This window comes from Embiotoca jacksoni, unplaced genomic scaffold (genome assembly GCF_022577435.1).
Source record: "Embiotoca jacksoni isolate LCO1_2020_lvr unplaced genomic scaffold, fEmbJac1.0.p SCAF_3, whole genome shotgun sequence".
In the NCBI taxonomy this organism is placed as follows: Eukaryota; Metazoa; Chordata; class Actinopteri; family Embiotocidae; genus Embiotoca; species Embiotoca jacksoni.
This window is the reverse complement of record NW_027185381.1, coordinates 11469149-11486379: the sequence shown is the minus strand read 5'-3', so window position 1 is coordinate 11486379 and position 17231 is coordinate 11469149. Positions and strand designations below refer to the sequence as shown.

General features: G+C 42.9%; 1 protein-coding gene across 3 annotated transcripts in view; it reads left to right on the top strand.

Moving 5' to 3' along the window:
• Positions 1-17231, top strand: part of LOC138206637 (reelin-like) — a 94069-nt gene that overhangs the window by 63985 nt on the left and 12853 nt on the right. For all 3 annotated transcript variants that reach the window (XM_069163478.1, XM_069163477.1, XM_069163476.1), the window contains exons 13-43: positions 23-138; positions 769-977; positions 1492-1620; positions 1708-1817; positions 2153-2219; positions 2454-2687; positions 3645-3806; positions 4953-5189; positions 5283-5475; positions 6175-6287; positions 8270-8407; positions 8546-8732; positions 9587-9792; positions 9952-10123; positions 10380-10586; positions 10718-10953; positions 11090-11247; positions 11364-11571; positions 11680-11756; positions 12203-12361; positions 12507-12701; positions 13841-14114; positions 14199-14339; positions 14461-14638; positions 14716-14800; positions 14893-15075; positions 15308-15476; positions 15636-15741; positions 15854-16080; positions 16235-16458; positions 16949-17099. In XM_069163478.1, coding sequence (XP_069019579.1) covers positions 23-138; positions 769-977; positions 1492-1620; positions 1708-1817; positions 2153-2219; positions 2454-2687; positions 3645-3806; positions 4953-5189; positions 5283-5475; positions 6175-6287; positions 8270-8407; positions 8546-8732; positions 9587-9792; positions 9952-10123; positions 10380-10586; positions 10718-10953; positions 11090-11247; positions 11364-11571; positions 11680-11756; positions 12203-12361; positions 12507-12701; positions 13841-14114; positions 14199-14339; positions 14461-14638; positions 14716-14800; positions 14893-15075; positions 15308-15476; positions 15636-15741; positions 15854-16080; positions 16235-16458; positions 16949-17099 — 5251 coding nt within the window. The remainder of the gene's footprint in view (positions 1-22; positions 139-768; positions 978-1491; positions 1621-1707; positions 1818-2152; positions 2220-2453; positions 2688-3644; positions 3807-4952; positions 5190-5282; positions 5476-6174; positions 6288-8269; positions 8408-8545; positions 8733-9586; positions 9793-9951; positions 10124-10379; positions 10587-10717; positions 10954-11089; positions 11248-11363; positions 11572-11679; positions 11757-12202; positions 12362-12506; positions 12702-13840; positions 14115-14198; positions 14340-14460; positions 14639-14715; positions 14801-14892; positions 15076-15307; positions 15477-15635; positions 15742-15853; positions 16081-16234; positions 16459-16948; positions 17100-17231) is intronic.

The window sequence follows — 17231 nt, the reverse complement described above, 5'->3', positions numbered from 1 at the left end:
AGTAAGGTGTGTTTTTGTTTAGGTGGTGGAGACTGTGATCCAGGAGAGTCCCGGGAGAACGATGTCATTCTGTTTGGAAGGTCTGAAGGCAGAAGGGAACGTGTGGTGCTCGACACGCTTCCATACTCTTCTTACAGGGTGAGATACAGCAACATTTACACATGCACAAAAGATGCATAACTTTGTAATTAATGAACCTGAAGTGCTCCCTTTACTACACACCAATAAATTACCATTAAAACTGTCATACTGAACTTTTAAATAGTTTCTCTATCATTATGTTTCTCATGAAAACATACTTCACTGCTGCTTTATTGTGACCATGAACCAGACTTGATTTATATATTTGTTCGAGCTGACCTATTAGTTAATTATTAGATTAATTACTGGCAGCCATTTTAATAACCAGGTAGTCATTTGTCAAGTAAAAGTGCTGAATGTTTACTTGTTTTGGGGTTCTCATCTGTCAGGATTGGCTACTTATCTTCATCACACCTCATAGCAAACTGAATATATTTGGGTTTTGGGTTGGTCAAAAAAATCAAGCAAATTGAGGATTTAAAATCAGGATGTTGTGGTTGTTAAAAAATGTGATTCTTCAAAAGATTTTGACATTTTATAGACCAATCAGTTAATTGACTGACTAAATAATTAGCAGATTAATTGATTGAATAACAGGCAGATCAACCACTCATTAACATACCCATAATTGCAGACCTAATAACAGTGTTCCATTTCTACCCTGTTCATTCGTCTTTCCTCTCTCAGACTCCTGCAGTGGTATCAGTGGCCGTGCCAACTGAGCTGCAAACACCGGTCACCCAGTTCTGCCTAGAGCAGCGGTCACATGGCGGTGCCAACCGTCACGTGTGGGCCGTGGACTTCATGCAGCTGCTCCCTGTGCTGCCTGGCACCCACACACATGTTGCTCAGTTCTCCATCAACCTCGGTTGTGGCTCCTACCAGCCTGCCAACAGGTGTGATGCATTTTAAACTGGATTTGGCTGAGCTTTTCTGTGAAGATATCGACACCTTTTCTGGCAAATTCATAAAATTTGAAAGACACAAATGACAATCCTACACATCGTATTCAACTGCTGCACGCAGGAAACTTCGGGCTAAAATGCTTTAATGCTACTTAACAGCAGCATCTTACGAAAGCTGAACTCATTTTGTGTCTAAGAATAAAAACGTTAAGTTCAAGTTCCTTTTTATGACTATGTTACATTATTTCTGCATATTTAAATCAAACTTCTGACACACTTTGAAGCTACAATTTTATAAATGTGTCGAGTGCGATTTTAATAGAAGGGAATCAGTTATTAGGGGACCGTTTTATAGAGGAGTCTCAGAAAACACCATTTACTTTTCTTTCTTTTTCTTTTTTTAACTTAATGTAAGTTCAGAGAACTTTTGTGCTACTTCAGGTTGAAAAATGTATTTAAGCCGGTAAGATGTTGAGATAAGATGTCCTCTCTTCCTTTTCATTAGCGTCACTCTGGAGTTTTCTAACAACCACGGTCGTTCCTGGTCTCTGCTCCACACTGAGTGTCTGCCAGAGCTCTGCGCTGGACCCCATCTACCTCACAGCACCATCTACTCCTCTGACAACTACAGCGGGTATAAAGGAGTGTGCACGTCTCCACGCGTGCGACTGTGTTTGTGAATGTATTGTAGGTCCTAACATACTATATTTTGGCTCCCCAGGTGGACCCGAATCTCTATTCCTCTTCCCAACGCTGCCCTGACGGAGACTACTCGGTTCCGCTGGAAGCAGTCTGGCACTGGAATGGGCAACATGTGGGCCATAGACAATGGTAAGAACGACACACACAGGTCATGTGGTTCAAGGTTTTTTTCTTGATTGGCTCAAGGAACAATATGTTTCTTGTCACATGTTCCAATGTGCAGTATTGATGTACAACGTGCTGATAAATAATACTGAAGGTGACATGCAGTCTGTACATATGATGAAAGGAATTCAATTGTCCTTGTGCAGAGGTGACATCTACCTATAATATATTTGCCTTTTATTGTAACAAGAAACTGCACCATATGCTTAGGCTCACGCGCATCTTAATATGCCAAACCAAATACATGAAATACATTTTTGCTGCAAAACATGTATTTCCATCCATTTGTTTCTTTTCAGTGTATATTGGTCCAGCTTGCCTTCGTTTCTGCTCTGGAAGAGGACATTGCTCCCGAACAGGCTGCAAGTAAGGATCCACATTTTCAGACTAAATAAATCTGAAATGAGCATGCCCGTCCACGTAATGCCTCGCAGCACTGTTCAAAATTAATGAAGTTGTATAAGGATTTTCATTATCTCTGTCTCCTCTCCTCTCCTCTCCTCTCCTCTCCTCTCCTCTCCTCTCCTCTCCTCTCCTCTCCTCTCCTCTCCTCTCCTCTCCTCTCCTCTCCTCTCCTCTCCATGTCTCTTCATCTCCCAGATGTGACCCAGGCTTCAGCGGTCCAGCTTGTGAACTTGCCTCCCAGACCTTCCCAGCTTTCCTGTCTGAGGGTTTCTCCAGCCCACGCCTCTCTTCCTACCACAGCTTCTCCTCTCTCCGTGGGGCTGAGGTCAGCTTTGGCTGCGGGGTGCTGGCCAGCGGCAAGGCTCTGGTCTTCAACAGGGACAGCAGGAGACACTTGGTGACTGCGCCACTCGACAGTTCCCAGGCCAGGTAATGTTAGTGGGCGCAAGCAGATTTGAATTCTGCTGATGTTGCCATCAGATTACTTTGTAAATCTGCCTTGTCTTCACAAGATGTTTATACCACTAATTTATAGTGCAAATGTTCCAACCAGCCATCTCCTCTCTCTCTCCTCCCTTGTCCACCCCTCGTTCTCTCAAACTCTGTGTTCCTAAGCCGGGAGATGGATTGTGATCAGGGGGAGGACTGCAGATGAGAGGAGAGATGAAAATGTGAGAGAGAAAGATAGAGCGGGAGAGATGAAGTTAGACATGGCATCTGTGTTAGATTGATTATGCCTGTTGCGGCTCTCAGTGTGCCACCTGATGGCCATATTTAATGCCAGTTTCCTGGTTGATTGAGTGAACAGCTGCCTGAAAGAGGAAACTGCACTGCTAATGAAAGCTCAGCTTAAGCAAGGACAGAGTGAGCTGGGGGGTGACTGGTAGCCCGAGACAGATGATGGAAATTATAATAAATATTACATTAGTATAGATGATGATACGTCTGCCAAAACATAGATGAACATAAGAAGACAGAATCTCATTAGGACTATTTACAGTTTACACGAACACGATATGAACTCTGAGTCTCATTCACTCTCTTGCTGTCTCTTACTTTTTCTTTTTTTACTCGTCTCATCTAAATTTGCCCTCATTCATTTAATCATCTCATCCATCATCCACCTCCCTCCCACCTCTCCGCTCTGCATGACTGTCTGTTTATCTACCCTTTTAACCCGCTCTCTCAACTCTCCTCCTGGGACACACTCTTGGTCACCTTGCTTTTCCATCTCCTCATTTATCAACCTTCCCTTTTTCTATCTTTCTGTGTCATTTCCTTTTTGTACTTTCTCTGTCTCGACTGATGTTCCCCTGCTCTTCCCTAGTGGCCCGAGTACTTCTTGCCTTCATCTGATTTCATTCTCTCCCTTTTGATTCTCTGCAGGTACTTACAGTTCACTCTTCGGTTGGGCAGTCGTAGCATTCTGAGCTCATGTCCTGCTCCAGACCAGCCAGGAGAGGGCGTCCTGCTGCATTACTCCTCGGACAACGGCATCACCTGGACCCTGCTGCAGCACTACGCATACCAAGGCTTCCATGAGCCAAGGTACTTCCTAATTTTTGAGTATGCGTGCATGTGATGTGCCCCTGTGTGTGTGTGTGTGTGTGTGTGTGTGTGTGTGTGTATGTGTGCGCTGCCTTGGTTACGATTCCATGGAGACACTATGACTCCATTAACACACACGTTTGCACTGCTAATGGTGTGCGGGAGGTGTAAGCTGCAGGGACCCTTTGAGTCAGTTAGTAGCATCTATGTGTGTAATGAAGACAAAGTGGGCTGGGTTCCAGCTGCGCGGTCTGTGTCTCAGGGCTCTTTATTAGCTCGAGATCGGTCATCTGGGGGCTGTGAGTCAGGGGCAACTATCTGGGGCAAGATGCAAGTGTAGGATCTTAACCTCAACAACATGTATGTTTGCACAAAAACAACTTGATACAGGAATCATTGTTGACAAAGAGATCAAAACGGTCTTTGTGGGCCAACAGAGTGGAATAAAAGAACAGTGACACAAGATGCTATTTTCATGAATCCTAGTTATACTGCTAATGCATTGTGTCAGAATCAAAATGTTGTCCAAATGTACATGATTTACAAGCAGTAGACTGTGACTGTGTGGGCTTTAGATCCAAGTCAGAGCCTGAGTCACAGTTCAGTCAGCCTATGGGATTAATTGCAGCTGACCTGCTTCACTTTATGGGTAATAACCCATAATGTGTTTCACTGTTCTCTTACTTGTTTGTTTTAGCCTTTGGCACATACGCTGTTTAATGTCGAGCAAACTTTCCAACAAGTGTTACTAAAGTTCAGGGATTTTCTTTGACGAAAGTGTAATTGCTATTCATGTGCTTATTTATTTTGTTCAACTCATAATATCTCAGTCTTTTCCTTTTGCATTGAATGGGTTTACTAGTGCCCTTGTGATAGGTTTCATAAAGACTCTGTTTTAAAACAAAATTTGTAAACTTCGATTGGTTAATTCTTAGAACATCTCTGAGCCTTTCCAACAATGTCCAGCCACTGCCTCAAAGTGTAGGAAATTCCCTTTTCACCATTTTCTCCTGATTGTCTTCTTTGCTGCTGCTTACTAAACTTTTCAAAAGACATCACATGTGTACATTTTTGTGTCAAATTATCCAAATATGGCACAACACATGTCAGTAAGGTTCATTCTGACCATGTTCCTCCCTCCATCAGGATTGTGTCAGTTGAACTCCCATCTGGTGCTCGTAAGTTTGGCGTGCAGTTCCGCTGGTGGCAGCCGTACCATTCAGGCCGCGGTCACGACGTGTGGGCTCTAGATGAAATCAGCATGACCTCTGTGCTGTTCAACACCATAAGTCTTGACTTCAGCAATGTGCTGGATGTCACCCAGAGTCTGGGTTTCTATCTTGGACACGTTCAGCCCTACTGCCAACATGACTGGACCCTCAGGTACCGAATGAACTGATACCAATACTGTATTGATCATTGGCATTTGTCAAACAAAAAGTATGACATTTTTTATTTCTCCGTGTTGCACTCTAGTTTCTCTGGTGAGCCCAGTCCCGGCTCCAGCATCCGTTATGTTGAAACTCAGTCAATGCAGATCGGAGCCTCCTACAGTCTGCAGTTCTCACTGGTCATGGGCTGTGGCCGCGAGCCGTCCCCTCACATCGACACTCAGGTCCGTCTGGAGTTCTCCACCAACCATGGCCTCACCTGGCACCTGGTCAAAGAGGTAAGGAGATTTGTGTTGTGTTAAGTAATGTTTATGACTAAACTTGTAATAGTCATCCAGGAGAGAGGAAATGGATACATTTTTTCATGATTATGAATATATTGATTTACCCATTACTGGCTCTGTAATAATATGTAAATAATGAATTTATATGTGGCAATTTGCATCAGAGGAGAAATTATCACAATTACTTTTAATCACCCTACTATCAGCAAATACATGGCAATACTTAAATCAGCAAGCAGATTATCTTCCCATGATTCAACAAAGATTTTCTGTGACCGTAACTGGCTCATAAATATTCATAAAGCACCAAAGTATCTGCCAAGATTTTTATTGCTTTTGGAATTGAATAGAGCTTAATGAGTCCTTCATCAGTAAATTTTGTCTAATTCTCCCATGTGCATGAAAATGCAGTCATCTGGCAAGTGCAGAATGGAACTCACTAAATGTCCTGTATTGTTAATCCTTGCTTGTCTTCCAGTGTTCAAGGTCAGAGATATACTGTAATTCTGCATTAGCCTTTTATATCCATATATTATATGGCTGATGAAGCCTTCGGGTGTATCTGCAGTTTTTGAAAAACTTTACTACACAACCCACGTTTAAACAATTTATTCTGATTCATTTCTGACTAAATTCTTCCCATTGAGTACAGAAAAAAACTATAGTAATGAAACCCCTCTTTCTTTTACTTAGGCCTGTCTACCTGGCATGCCAAGCTGCTCTGAGTTTACAGCTCCCAGTGTCTACCATCCATCAGAGTTCAGAGATTGGAGACGCATCACTCTATCTCTGCCTCAGAAGACGTGGTAAGTAGGACATGTACAATGTACAAAAGATATAGAAGAAGATTCATAAACTGCCCTTTGGGATGATATTTTCTTTGATCCTATTTTTTTTTTCTGTTTTCTGCACTTAACAAGCATAATGTGTCTGGAATGTAGCTTAACATAAAGAAGGAAAAGAGGATCCCAGGAACATATTCCACATTAAACATGTTTTTAAAAAAGCAGCAAAAGAGAGCAGTCACAGCAGTTTAACAGCAGTTAATATCAATTATCTTGAATGCACAGTAACAAGGAAACTTCTTTCTGCAACCCTATGATTCACAAAAATAATAATACGCCTTCTCCCTGAACCCAAACACACAGGTATCCACTCAGACATTTGTTGTGGTTGTGGTCTGGTATTTTTCTTGGTGCAGATGGTAAAACAAGAGATCGCATTTCCTTCTATTTATTTAAAACATGTCCAAACTAAAAAGTGGCTAATGGGCCATTTACATCAACAAAAAACAATGTGGCTGTATTGCTCCAACTTTATTGCAAACCTATGAAGGAGTACTACAGCCAGGATGAAGCACTTTGTGTTTTCTTTGACTGAGTCTGGTGATGGAGAGAAAACCACAGGTACTCATGTTGTGGAGAACGCCAGACACACATGGGTGTTGCCAAATACAGCCATTTCCTGAGATATAATGTTCCCTGACTTGGCTTGAACAGTGTTGACACACATTTTCTGTCTGGTTCATGACTCCTTACCTCATACTTTATCATTTTCTGGATAAACATCCTAAATAGGTTATTTAATGAAATGCGAGGCTCCTCAAGCGCTCGCTTAATATTAGTGTTTGCCATTACAGATCTCTAGCTATATGTCTAATCGCACTATCTTTAGGTTTAGCTTACAGCTATTGATAAACTTATATTATTATTATATTCACGCTTTTAAATTAATGTTCTTCCTGTGCTGTACAAAGACTGCATTAGGATCACAAGAAATATTAGATGAAAAATGACTCGGTTTAAAGGGTGAACAGAACTGAAACAGTCCCATACTGAACCAGTCACCCCGTACCAAGCATGAGAAATAAATGTGCTGCTACAGGCTGAGCTCACACATATATCAACTCAAGTAATCACATAAACCTTCCACACTGAGCTCTGTGACCTCCACCTCCATTTCATTCTGCTTCCCAGCTCCTAAATAAATGTGGTCTAATCTCCTGCAGTGTGTGATGAGAGGTCAGAGGGTCATGGCAGTAAATGATAATAAAACAGTCGTGGCCAGGTCTGGATGATCATGAGGTGGTCTGAGTTGATATGGGTCACCACCGCAGCAAACCTTGGTGGTATATAACGCCTAACATGCCTGACTATCTGTGCTAGCTTCTGCTGCCATTCGCCATTTCTGTACATACAGCAAACAGCAAGCACCCACACAAACGTGTACTCACACCGCACACACTCACATCCACAGCCTACCTTTCTCTCAGATAATGTGATGATATTGCCCTCTCTCTGACATTATTTCACACGATGATAGAACACACACACACACACACACACACACACACACACACACACACACACACACACACACACACACACACACACACACACACACACTCACAGAAAAATACACTTATACACGTGATAAGGTTCATCTTTATCCAACATGACATTAAATCCACAAATCTATATCCCCAGAAGAGAAAAGAATGAATGTCCATAACATGATGTAGTTCATTTACCAGAAATCATTGTCAGTCATGTGATTTTTCAGACCATCATATGCATTTTTTTTTTTCATTATGCCAATAAATGGCTTTGCTAATCAGTTCTAACTGAGTTACAAGTTACACACAAATACTGCAATTTTTTTTCTTCCATATGAATATGTCCATTATATTTGGCCTTGAGAGTGTGATTATTTATATAGTTATGAAATATTCAGGATTACCTCTTGATCAGAGTTAACAAGGTATACACTGTATACTGTCTGTGTTCAGGTCCAGCGCTACACGGTTCCGTTGGATCCAGAGCTACTATGGAGAGCAGGATGAGTGGGCCCTGGATGACATCTACATCGGCCAGCAGTGTCCTCACATGTGCCATGGACATGGCTGGTGTGACCACGGACATTGCAGGTCAGTCCTCTCACACACACAGTTTACTTAACTGACTACGATTTCTGTGTCACTCAGCATTGAGATGTGTAGCTGCCTTTTGATAGGTGTTTGTGGGATACAAAAATTAAAGGAGAGATTAACTGTCTTCTCTTATAGGTGTGATGATGGTTTCTCTGGAACAGACTGCCAGCCCTCCTCCCCCCTCTCCTCCAGCGTACTCTCTGACTTTGAGTCCCAGGATGCACTGCTGGCCACATGGCAGGAGGTGATAGGTGGAGAGGTGGTCACACCTGACATGGGCTGTGGGGTGGTCTCATCTGGATCGTCCTTGTACTTCAGTAAGGTAGAGCAACTATAAAATAGCTTTCTTTGAGATTTTTTTTGTTTTTTGAGGTTGTAAGAACGGTATTCAAAACGGCTAAATTCAACTGATTAAAGTGAAACCTGGTAGAGAATTATGCCACAGGCGAGGAAGCAAGTAATTAGTTGTTAGTCAAATCCAGATTCATGTGCAGATCTCCAGTAAGTACTTTTTAAACAATTTCCGAACCTGTAAGACTGTAGCGCTTTTGATTTTTTTCAATTTTTTTTGCCACTTGTTTACAAGAAAGAAATCAGGCGTATGAGTGCCTGAGTTTTGGCTCAAATCTAGATCCAGATTAAAAATGCAGTTAATTTGTGTTATTAAAATACCCAATTTAGAAGATTGTGCAAACTTGGCAAAAGGATGCATTGTCTGATTACTTTCTAGTATTTACTGACAAAAACTGCTACCATTTGAACTCAAAATTACCTCCAGCCCCAAAGTGTAAAGATTTCATTTAATCATACAATAGTTGTATTTGAAAACATGACTCTGATTGGATGGAGGATGTGCACAATTTTCAAGCAGCTGCGCATCTCTTGTTGCATGTCGTTGCAGCCTCTTAATTAGTATCCACAGCTGGAACGACAGTCGTTACAGGAAGCAGCTTCTTTCAAGTTTGTATGCAAAGATATCAGCAACACAGAATTTCTATTGAAAGAGTGTATTGCATCAAAATACAAACAAGCAGGATCATTGAAGTTTGTTTGCGGAATACTGTCGCCATGACATAGTGTAAGATGGGCATAGACAATAATACACTTTACAGTACATCATATAGCTCCTCTCCTTTACTTAATACGTATGAATGCATGTGTGTGTGTTGTCGTCAGGCTGGGCTGAGGCAGCTTGTGAGCTGGGACCTGGATACTGAATGGGCGGAGTTTGTGCAGTTCTACCTGCGGGTGGGTGGAGACTGGGCGGAGTGCAACCAGGCAGACAGCAGGGAGGAAGGAGTCCTGCTGCAGTACAGCAACGATGGAGGCATTAGCTGGGGCCTCATTGCTGAGATGTACTTCACTGACTTCACCAAGCCACGGTGAGAAACGTGCGCATGAAGAAAGAGGAAAATAATATTTAGTGCATTAGATCTGCTTTTACTGTTTGTTGTGTTCCTTATGCAAAAAGAGTATTTTGTCTGTGATGATTTTATTTTTTACAAGAGAAGCGTCTGTAACCTGTCTCATGCCTTCCATAGCTTTGTCCATTATGAACTTCCCTTGGCCTCCAAAACGCCCTCCACAAGGTTTCGTTGGTGGCAGCCTCTTCACTCCGGCGATGGCTATGACCAGTGGGCAATTGATGATGTTATAATTTTGTCAGAGAGGGAGAAACACATCATCCCCATGGCCAATCCTACTCTACCACAGGTCAGGAATCAGTTTGAGCAGTTTTTCTTGCAACTTGTAATTTGTGCTCTGACCTCGTGCACCAGCTTGGGCCTGCTCTGAAGGCAGTATTTCTTTTGCTGTAATGGAAAGCGTCAACCAATCTGAGATAGACCAGCTATAAAATCCTTCCTCATGTGAATCCATTTATCTCATGAGAACTCTGCTCTGCTGCAGACACTGACAAGTATGGACACAGAGCACAACAGTAAAACTGCGCTGTCTTCTGTCTCTGCAGAACTTTTACGAGAAGCCAGCGTTCGACTACCCTCTGAACCAGATGAGTGTCTGGCTGATGCTGGGTAATGAAGGCATGGAGAGGGAAAGCAACAACAGCTTCTGTGCTCCAACTCCCTCTGCCATGGTGTTTGGGCGCTCTGACGGGGACAGGGTGGCTGTGACCCGGGACCTAGCCCTGCGTTCTGGCTACACTCTTCAGTTTAAGGTTGGGGAAAATTTTAAAAAATATGTTTAATGTGGATGAACATGAAACGTTTTGAAAGACAATCCAGACAAAATGCATCATTTCCCCTTTCTCTCTGGTGAAATGAAGTTATTTTCTATTTCTCTTACCAGTTGAACATCGGCTGTGAGTCAGAGTTCAGCGCATCTGCCCCGGTCCTGCTGCAGTACTCCCATGATGCCGGTCGTACCTGGGCCCTGGTGAAAGAGGGCTGTTACCCGGGATCCCCAGGGGCGGGGGTCTGTGAAGGCAGTGGTCGTGAACTCAGAGAGCCCTCTGTCTACAACACTGGGGACTATGAACAGTGGACCAGGGTCACTGTGGTCGTACCCCGCAACGTGGCAGCCAGGTAGATATGGGAACAGGCACGTAATTTGGTCCGCTAAGTTGTGTAAAGGTTTTTTGGAAAAACTATTTTAGATGTAGAATATTTTTCGATTGCTTCTGAATAGCTCGGTTTGTCATCTATGTCCTCCTTTTCCCAGTAAAACCAGGTTCCGTTGGTTCCAGGAGAGCAGCATGTACAGAGATGCCCCCCCGTTTGCACTGGATGGCGTCTACATCTCTGAGCCCTGTCCAAACCACTGTGGGGGACATGGCGATTGCATCTCTGGAGTGTGCTTCTGTGATATGGGATTCACAGGTAGTGTACAGTGACAGAGAGAGACAAATTAATGAAAGAAAAGAAATACATTTAAAAAGATGATGTGTTCTAATAAATCTTAAAATTGTACCTTATGATTGTTCTTTTTTTCATAGTGGAGCAGGATAGTTGTGTCCCATCTGTAGCCAGTCCCACAGAACTGACGGAGGGCTTTGAGGGGAAGCTGAGCCCGCTCTGGCAGAGCCTAAGTGGGGGACAAATCGGAGGAGGCTGTGGCATCATTGGTGAGGGCAAGGCCCTTTACTTCAGTAGCCCTGGGAGGAGAGAGGCCCGCACCGTGCCTCTAGACACCACCAACACACGGTGAGAGGAATACTCCTATAAATCTCTCATATTTAAACACTTGAGACCAAATAAATGCATTCAAGTTTGTTGAATATGAAATTCAGTTTTATAAATGTTTGCACACAGGTTGGTTCAGTTCTACATCCGAATTGGCAGTAAGAGTTTGGGACCCACTTGCACCAGGCCTCGCTCCCGCAATGAAGGTAATATTCAAACCACAGAAGCAGTATGTGGCTACTTTACTTACTGTACTGAGGCCCTCTGCTGGATCCATGTGGCTGTCCCTTCACAGCGCAGTCTGTGCAGAACAGCTCCACATCTGATCTCACCAGTTCACTGCTGGCTTGTCTCCATCTGTTCCTCCTCACTGTGTCTTTGATCAGCCTTGTGATCCAGCCAAAGCTGTGCAGCTACAGATCTGATCCTCATTGTCTGTTCTATTCTGTTCATCAGTCAGCACGTTGTGGATTTTTGGCCTGCAGCAGTGCTGAAGGCTCAGTCCAATAATTTCTGCAGCGTCAGATAAAACACTGCCAGCCTCCCAAACAGTTTGTCTATTGTGTATAATTATTTTTTTGTCTCTTGTTTTTAAATCTTCTCAGTTGTGTAGTTGCTCTCTAAGGGCTATACATTTCTTTTGTGGTTTTAGGTGTCATTGTGCAGTTTTCTACCAACAACGGGATCCAGTGGCAGTTCCTGAGGGAGTTGGACTTTAGTTCCTTCCTGGAGCCCCAAGTTGTGACCATCGAGCTGCCACCTGCAGCGAAAACCCCCTACACAGTGTTTCGGTGGTGGCAGCCACAGCAAGGTTATTACGCTTTTCCAGAAAAACACACAAAAGTAGAATGTACCTACTGCTTTATTAGTAAAAAAAAATATTGATATTGATATTATAATTGATATAATATTGGTATTGAATTTTGTTTTTCCTTTTTTCTTCCTCGTCCTTGTAGGGAAACATTCTGCCCAGTGGGCTCTGGATGATGTTCTGATTGGTATGAACGACAGCTCCAGAACAGGTTTCATTGACAAGTTCGATGGCCAGACGCCTCTGAGGCACAACTGGTACCGTATTCAGGGTGGAGAGGTGACTGTGGACTGCTTGTCTCTGGACACAGCACTTACCTTCAACTCTGAGGCCATTGACAGTGAGTTTTGTTCATAAGCACATACATATACACACTTGGAGTAGAGGATTGACTGTGTGGAAAAATATATGCATAGAAAGTGAAGGAGTATTCGTCACTCCCTCAACAGTCAGTGTCAAATAGTCCCTGAGTAACACCACGTAAACCTGACTGCCTCTGTGACGTTTCTGAGTTTGTAGTGAGCAGCTCAGTGTGAATATGTTTAAGTGAATGAATGCAAAGTAAAACGTTACTGCGGAGCAGCTTGCTTACTCAGTGTATTGTGAAAGTGTAACATATCAAACAATTTGCATTTATATATAGTATACATACTCTGTATGCTTATAGACACATTGAGTACACCTTGTACTCTTACTGTATTTTCACACTCACAAGTGCTCAAACAAGCCACACAAGTGGCTGGCACATGGCGCATCACAGTATTATACACACAACAGGCTGAAATTGAATCACCCATTTACTGTGGCGCCGTGGGTCCTGCATTATTAATGAGAGCAAACCTGATTGAACATCCTGCCTGTTATTTTTGCTCGCAACAAGCTGTGAGCGGATTTACTTTGTACAAATAGTACATTACAACTGGGCCATTCATTAAGTGAGCACAGCAAGAGCAACTTGGCAGCACATCTAAAAACATGAAGCTTCTGTGTGAACCCATGAGACACTGATTGACTGTTCTCGTATGCGTTGAAACATGCATGCATTTCACACATAACTCTGCAGTACCTATTATTTTCGAGGCTATATTTGACTTTTCATTAGAAGGTAATGAGTTTGTGTTTGTTTTGTACACCTTACAGTGAAAATGAAATCATTTAAATACAGAGAATGACATAAATACATTTTGACATAAATCTTTTCAATTCTTGTTCCTGCCATAACTCATGTAATAATATAGTGTGGTATGTAATAATGTAAAAGGTAGCGTTCATAGTGATTTGCAAAGGTTTATAAACACGTTTAATCCCTAGGAGGACCTTCTAGGATTTTTTTTCTTCTAAATTGGGTATTTTTTTTTTTTTTTTAAGTGGACTTGAATAAAAAAATTTAAATCACTGTAACCTTGTTTTAACTAGAATCAGGTTATAGTTTGTGCTAAAAAAAATATATCCAATGTTGCTCTCACTGTGTGTTTGCAGAGAAGCCAAGATATGCAGAAAGTTGGGACTTCGAGGTGTCCGGCTCATCCTTCCTGCAGTTCGAGCTGAGTATGGGCTGCAGTAAGTCCACTTCATTCTCCCACGGTGTGCGCCTGGAGTACTCCACAGACTGTGGTCGACACTGGTCCCTCATCACCCCTGAGTGCGTGCCCCCGGCCATCGGCTGTGCCGGTTATACTCAGAGTTCCATCTATACATCAACCCAGTACAAACACTGGAGGAGGATCACCGTCTACCTGCCCAGTGCTGCCAAGTACGTGGTTTTGTTCCAAAAGATTGTTATATGTGGTGAAAGTGTATGAATTTCCTTTTTCTTGATAACATGTTGTTAAATCAGTTCCCCCAGGACTCGGTTCCGTTGGATCCAGACCCACTTCACCCCAGGGGCAGAAGGATGGGCTCTCGATAACATATTACTGGCCCCTGGCTGCCCCTGGATGTGCTCAGGACACGGTCTGTGCGACAATGGACGCTGTGTGTACGTAAAACCGGCTTTTCTACACAGCTAGTTAATTTTAGTCTTTGGTCAGTTTTCCACTTATTTTCTGTCAACAGATAAATGTTACCTACCCTTACTTTTTCTTCCTGTTGTCACACAGGTGTGATAAGGGTTATGGAGGAACGCATTGTGTTCCTTTGTCCCCACTGCCATCTGTACTGAGAGAGGACTTTAATGAGAACTTGCAGCAGGAGACCTGGCCTGAGGTGTATGGAGCAGAGAGGGGAACTCTGAGCGGAGAGCCTCTTAAATCTGGCACTGCCCTTATCTTTAAAGGGGTAGGGCTCTTTAATACCATGCATCATCGACACACCTTAACTGGCCGATAAATAAATTGTTTTCTGTCTGTTTGCAGGATGGTCTGCGAATGATAGTGTCACGAGATTTGGACTGCTCAAACACTCTCTACATCCAGTTCTCCTTCAAATTCATCACTAAAGGTACTACTTAACTCTGTTTTTCTTTGGGGTGTAGCTGCATTTTCGTGTGGCATTGATGTTTTTAAAATGTTTTTACCTGTGGTTCTTTCTAGGTGTCCCAGAGCGCTCCCACTCAGTGCTGCTGCAGTACTCTGTGAATGGGGGAATCAGCTGGCTGCTGTTGGATGAGTTTTACTTCCCAGCTTCTACTGACACTCTGTTCCTCCATCTGCCACTGCCAGCCAGTGCTCAGACCAACGCCACCCGTTTCAGACTCTGGCAGCCTTACAACAGCGGTGCGTGGACACGTGTGAAAGCACAGTAAAACTTTACACGTCTTCACTGTTTACATGTTTATTTTTCTAAAATCCCACTTTTCCTGAACTTTATTTAACTCTTCTTTTCTCCTTCCATTTCTGTCCAAACACTAATAATGTTTCCTACTGTATTTGTTTTTGCTCATACTCAGCCATTAGGCCAAATTTCTAGACTCAGTGTATAACAATCTTCACAATTGTATGCCCTTAGGTAAAAAGGAGGAGGTGTGGGTGATAGATGATCTCATCATTGATGGCAGCTCCTTACACAACCCACCGGTGGTGATTGACAGCTTTGAGGAAGGTCCCAATGAGTCCAACTGGCTGTTCTCTCCTGGGGGAAATACTGGTCTCTACTGCCCCTACCAGAAGACCGGCCTGTAAGAAAAACTTCTAAAGTTTTTACACTTCATTTTGAATGTTGAAAATGAAAAAGGCTGTGTTTATGTTTATATATTATCTGTGATGCCATTGGTGGTAAAACCCGAGCATTTTTTAGCCCAGACTAATATGCGTGTTTGTGTGTGTCATTGTTGCAGGGAGGAGGATGAATCAGCGATGGTGTTTGTCTCCAGTGAGCTTGGAGAGCACTCCATTACCACCAGGGACATTGACGTAAATGAGAACACCATCATCCAATTTGAGGTACACAAACACACACGTCATTTACAAAGCGTCAATCATAATAACTTATTCATTCAACACTTAAATCCTTGCCTGTCATCCTCTCTCATCTTGTTTATATTTGTGTCTCCAGATTAATGTGGGCTGCACAGCTGAAAGCTCCTCTGCTCATCCAGTGCGTCTGGAGTTCTCACGGGACTTTGGTGCCACGTGGCACCTTTTGGTGCCTCTGTGTGCCGGTGGACCTCAGCCCTCCTCACTTTGCTCCACAGAACTTCACCCCGCTAGCATCTATTTCCCTGGTACCACTCAGGGCTGGAGGAGGGAGGTCATTCACTTTGGCAAGCTTCGCCTCTGTGGGTAAGGATGAAATGCGTCCGGTAGAGCAGCTCTGCAAAAGAAAATAAAGGGAAACATTTGGGGAAACCTTTTCAAATTATTTCAGTATAATGACGCCAAAAATGTCTGTCTGTATCTGTGACTCACTAATCCTTGGTTTGTTAATGTAATGCAGATCAGTAAGGTTCCGGTGGTATCAAGGTTTCTTCTCAACTGGATCGGCTCCTCCTATGTGGGCACTCGACAACGTCTACATTGGTCCACAGTGTCAGGACATGTGTAACGGTCATGGGGCCTGTGTGGGTGGAACCCACTGTATGTGTGACCCTGGATTCTCTGGACCTGACTGTTCCGTGCCTGACACCCCCAACCCTGACTTCCTCAAGGAGGACTTTGAAGGTACACACACACACACACAGAGAGGTTCATCGCAGCCCCTGGGAATCAGACTGTTTGTTGTCCATGTTTCTGTGTGAGGACATTGAGGGTTATTATGCATCTGTACAGTATTTATTGATGAGATAACAACAACCAGAAATCTTGTTTGTGGGGAATTAGTTGCAAACCTGATCATATGGTCACTGCACTTTTATGGCAGCTTGAAAAAAGCTTGTCTGACTGTTTTTGGTCCAAAACTTGAATGTGATGTGAGCTATCACTTGCTGAATTCGTATTCACTTTTTCTTATTATAATTATTATTAGTAGTAGTATTAGTAATAGCAGTAAAAATAGTAGTACTATTAGTATTATTTTAGAGACTATAATGAAGATTAGGTTCTTTTCCTTCTGTTTTGTTAATACTGTTATGATGCATTTACGATGGTTTGAGAATTGTATTGCTAGATGTGATGTTTTGTATGTTTGTGTTCTATGTGCTTGTGTTTCTAGGGGGAGCTGTGGATGCCGAGCGGTTTAGACTGCTGAGTGGTGGTAAACCATCCAGGAAGTGTGGAATCATGTCAAGCGGGAACCACCTGTTCTTCAGTGAGGATGGCTTACGCATGTTGTTCACTAATGACATGGACTTGTCGAATGCTAGGTAATTATGTACCTACATCAACACCAACAAACAAAGAAATGCACATTTAAACATTTTTACAATATATTTTAACCAAACAAATCTTTAAATCGTGGGTTCTATTAAATCTACAGTTGTCAGTAAGATTCCCGT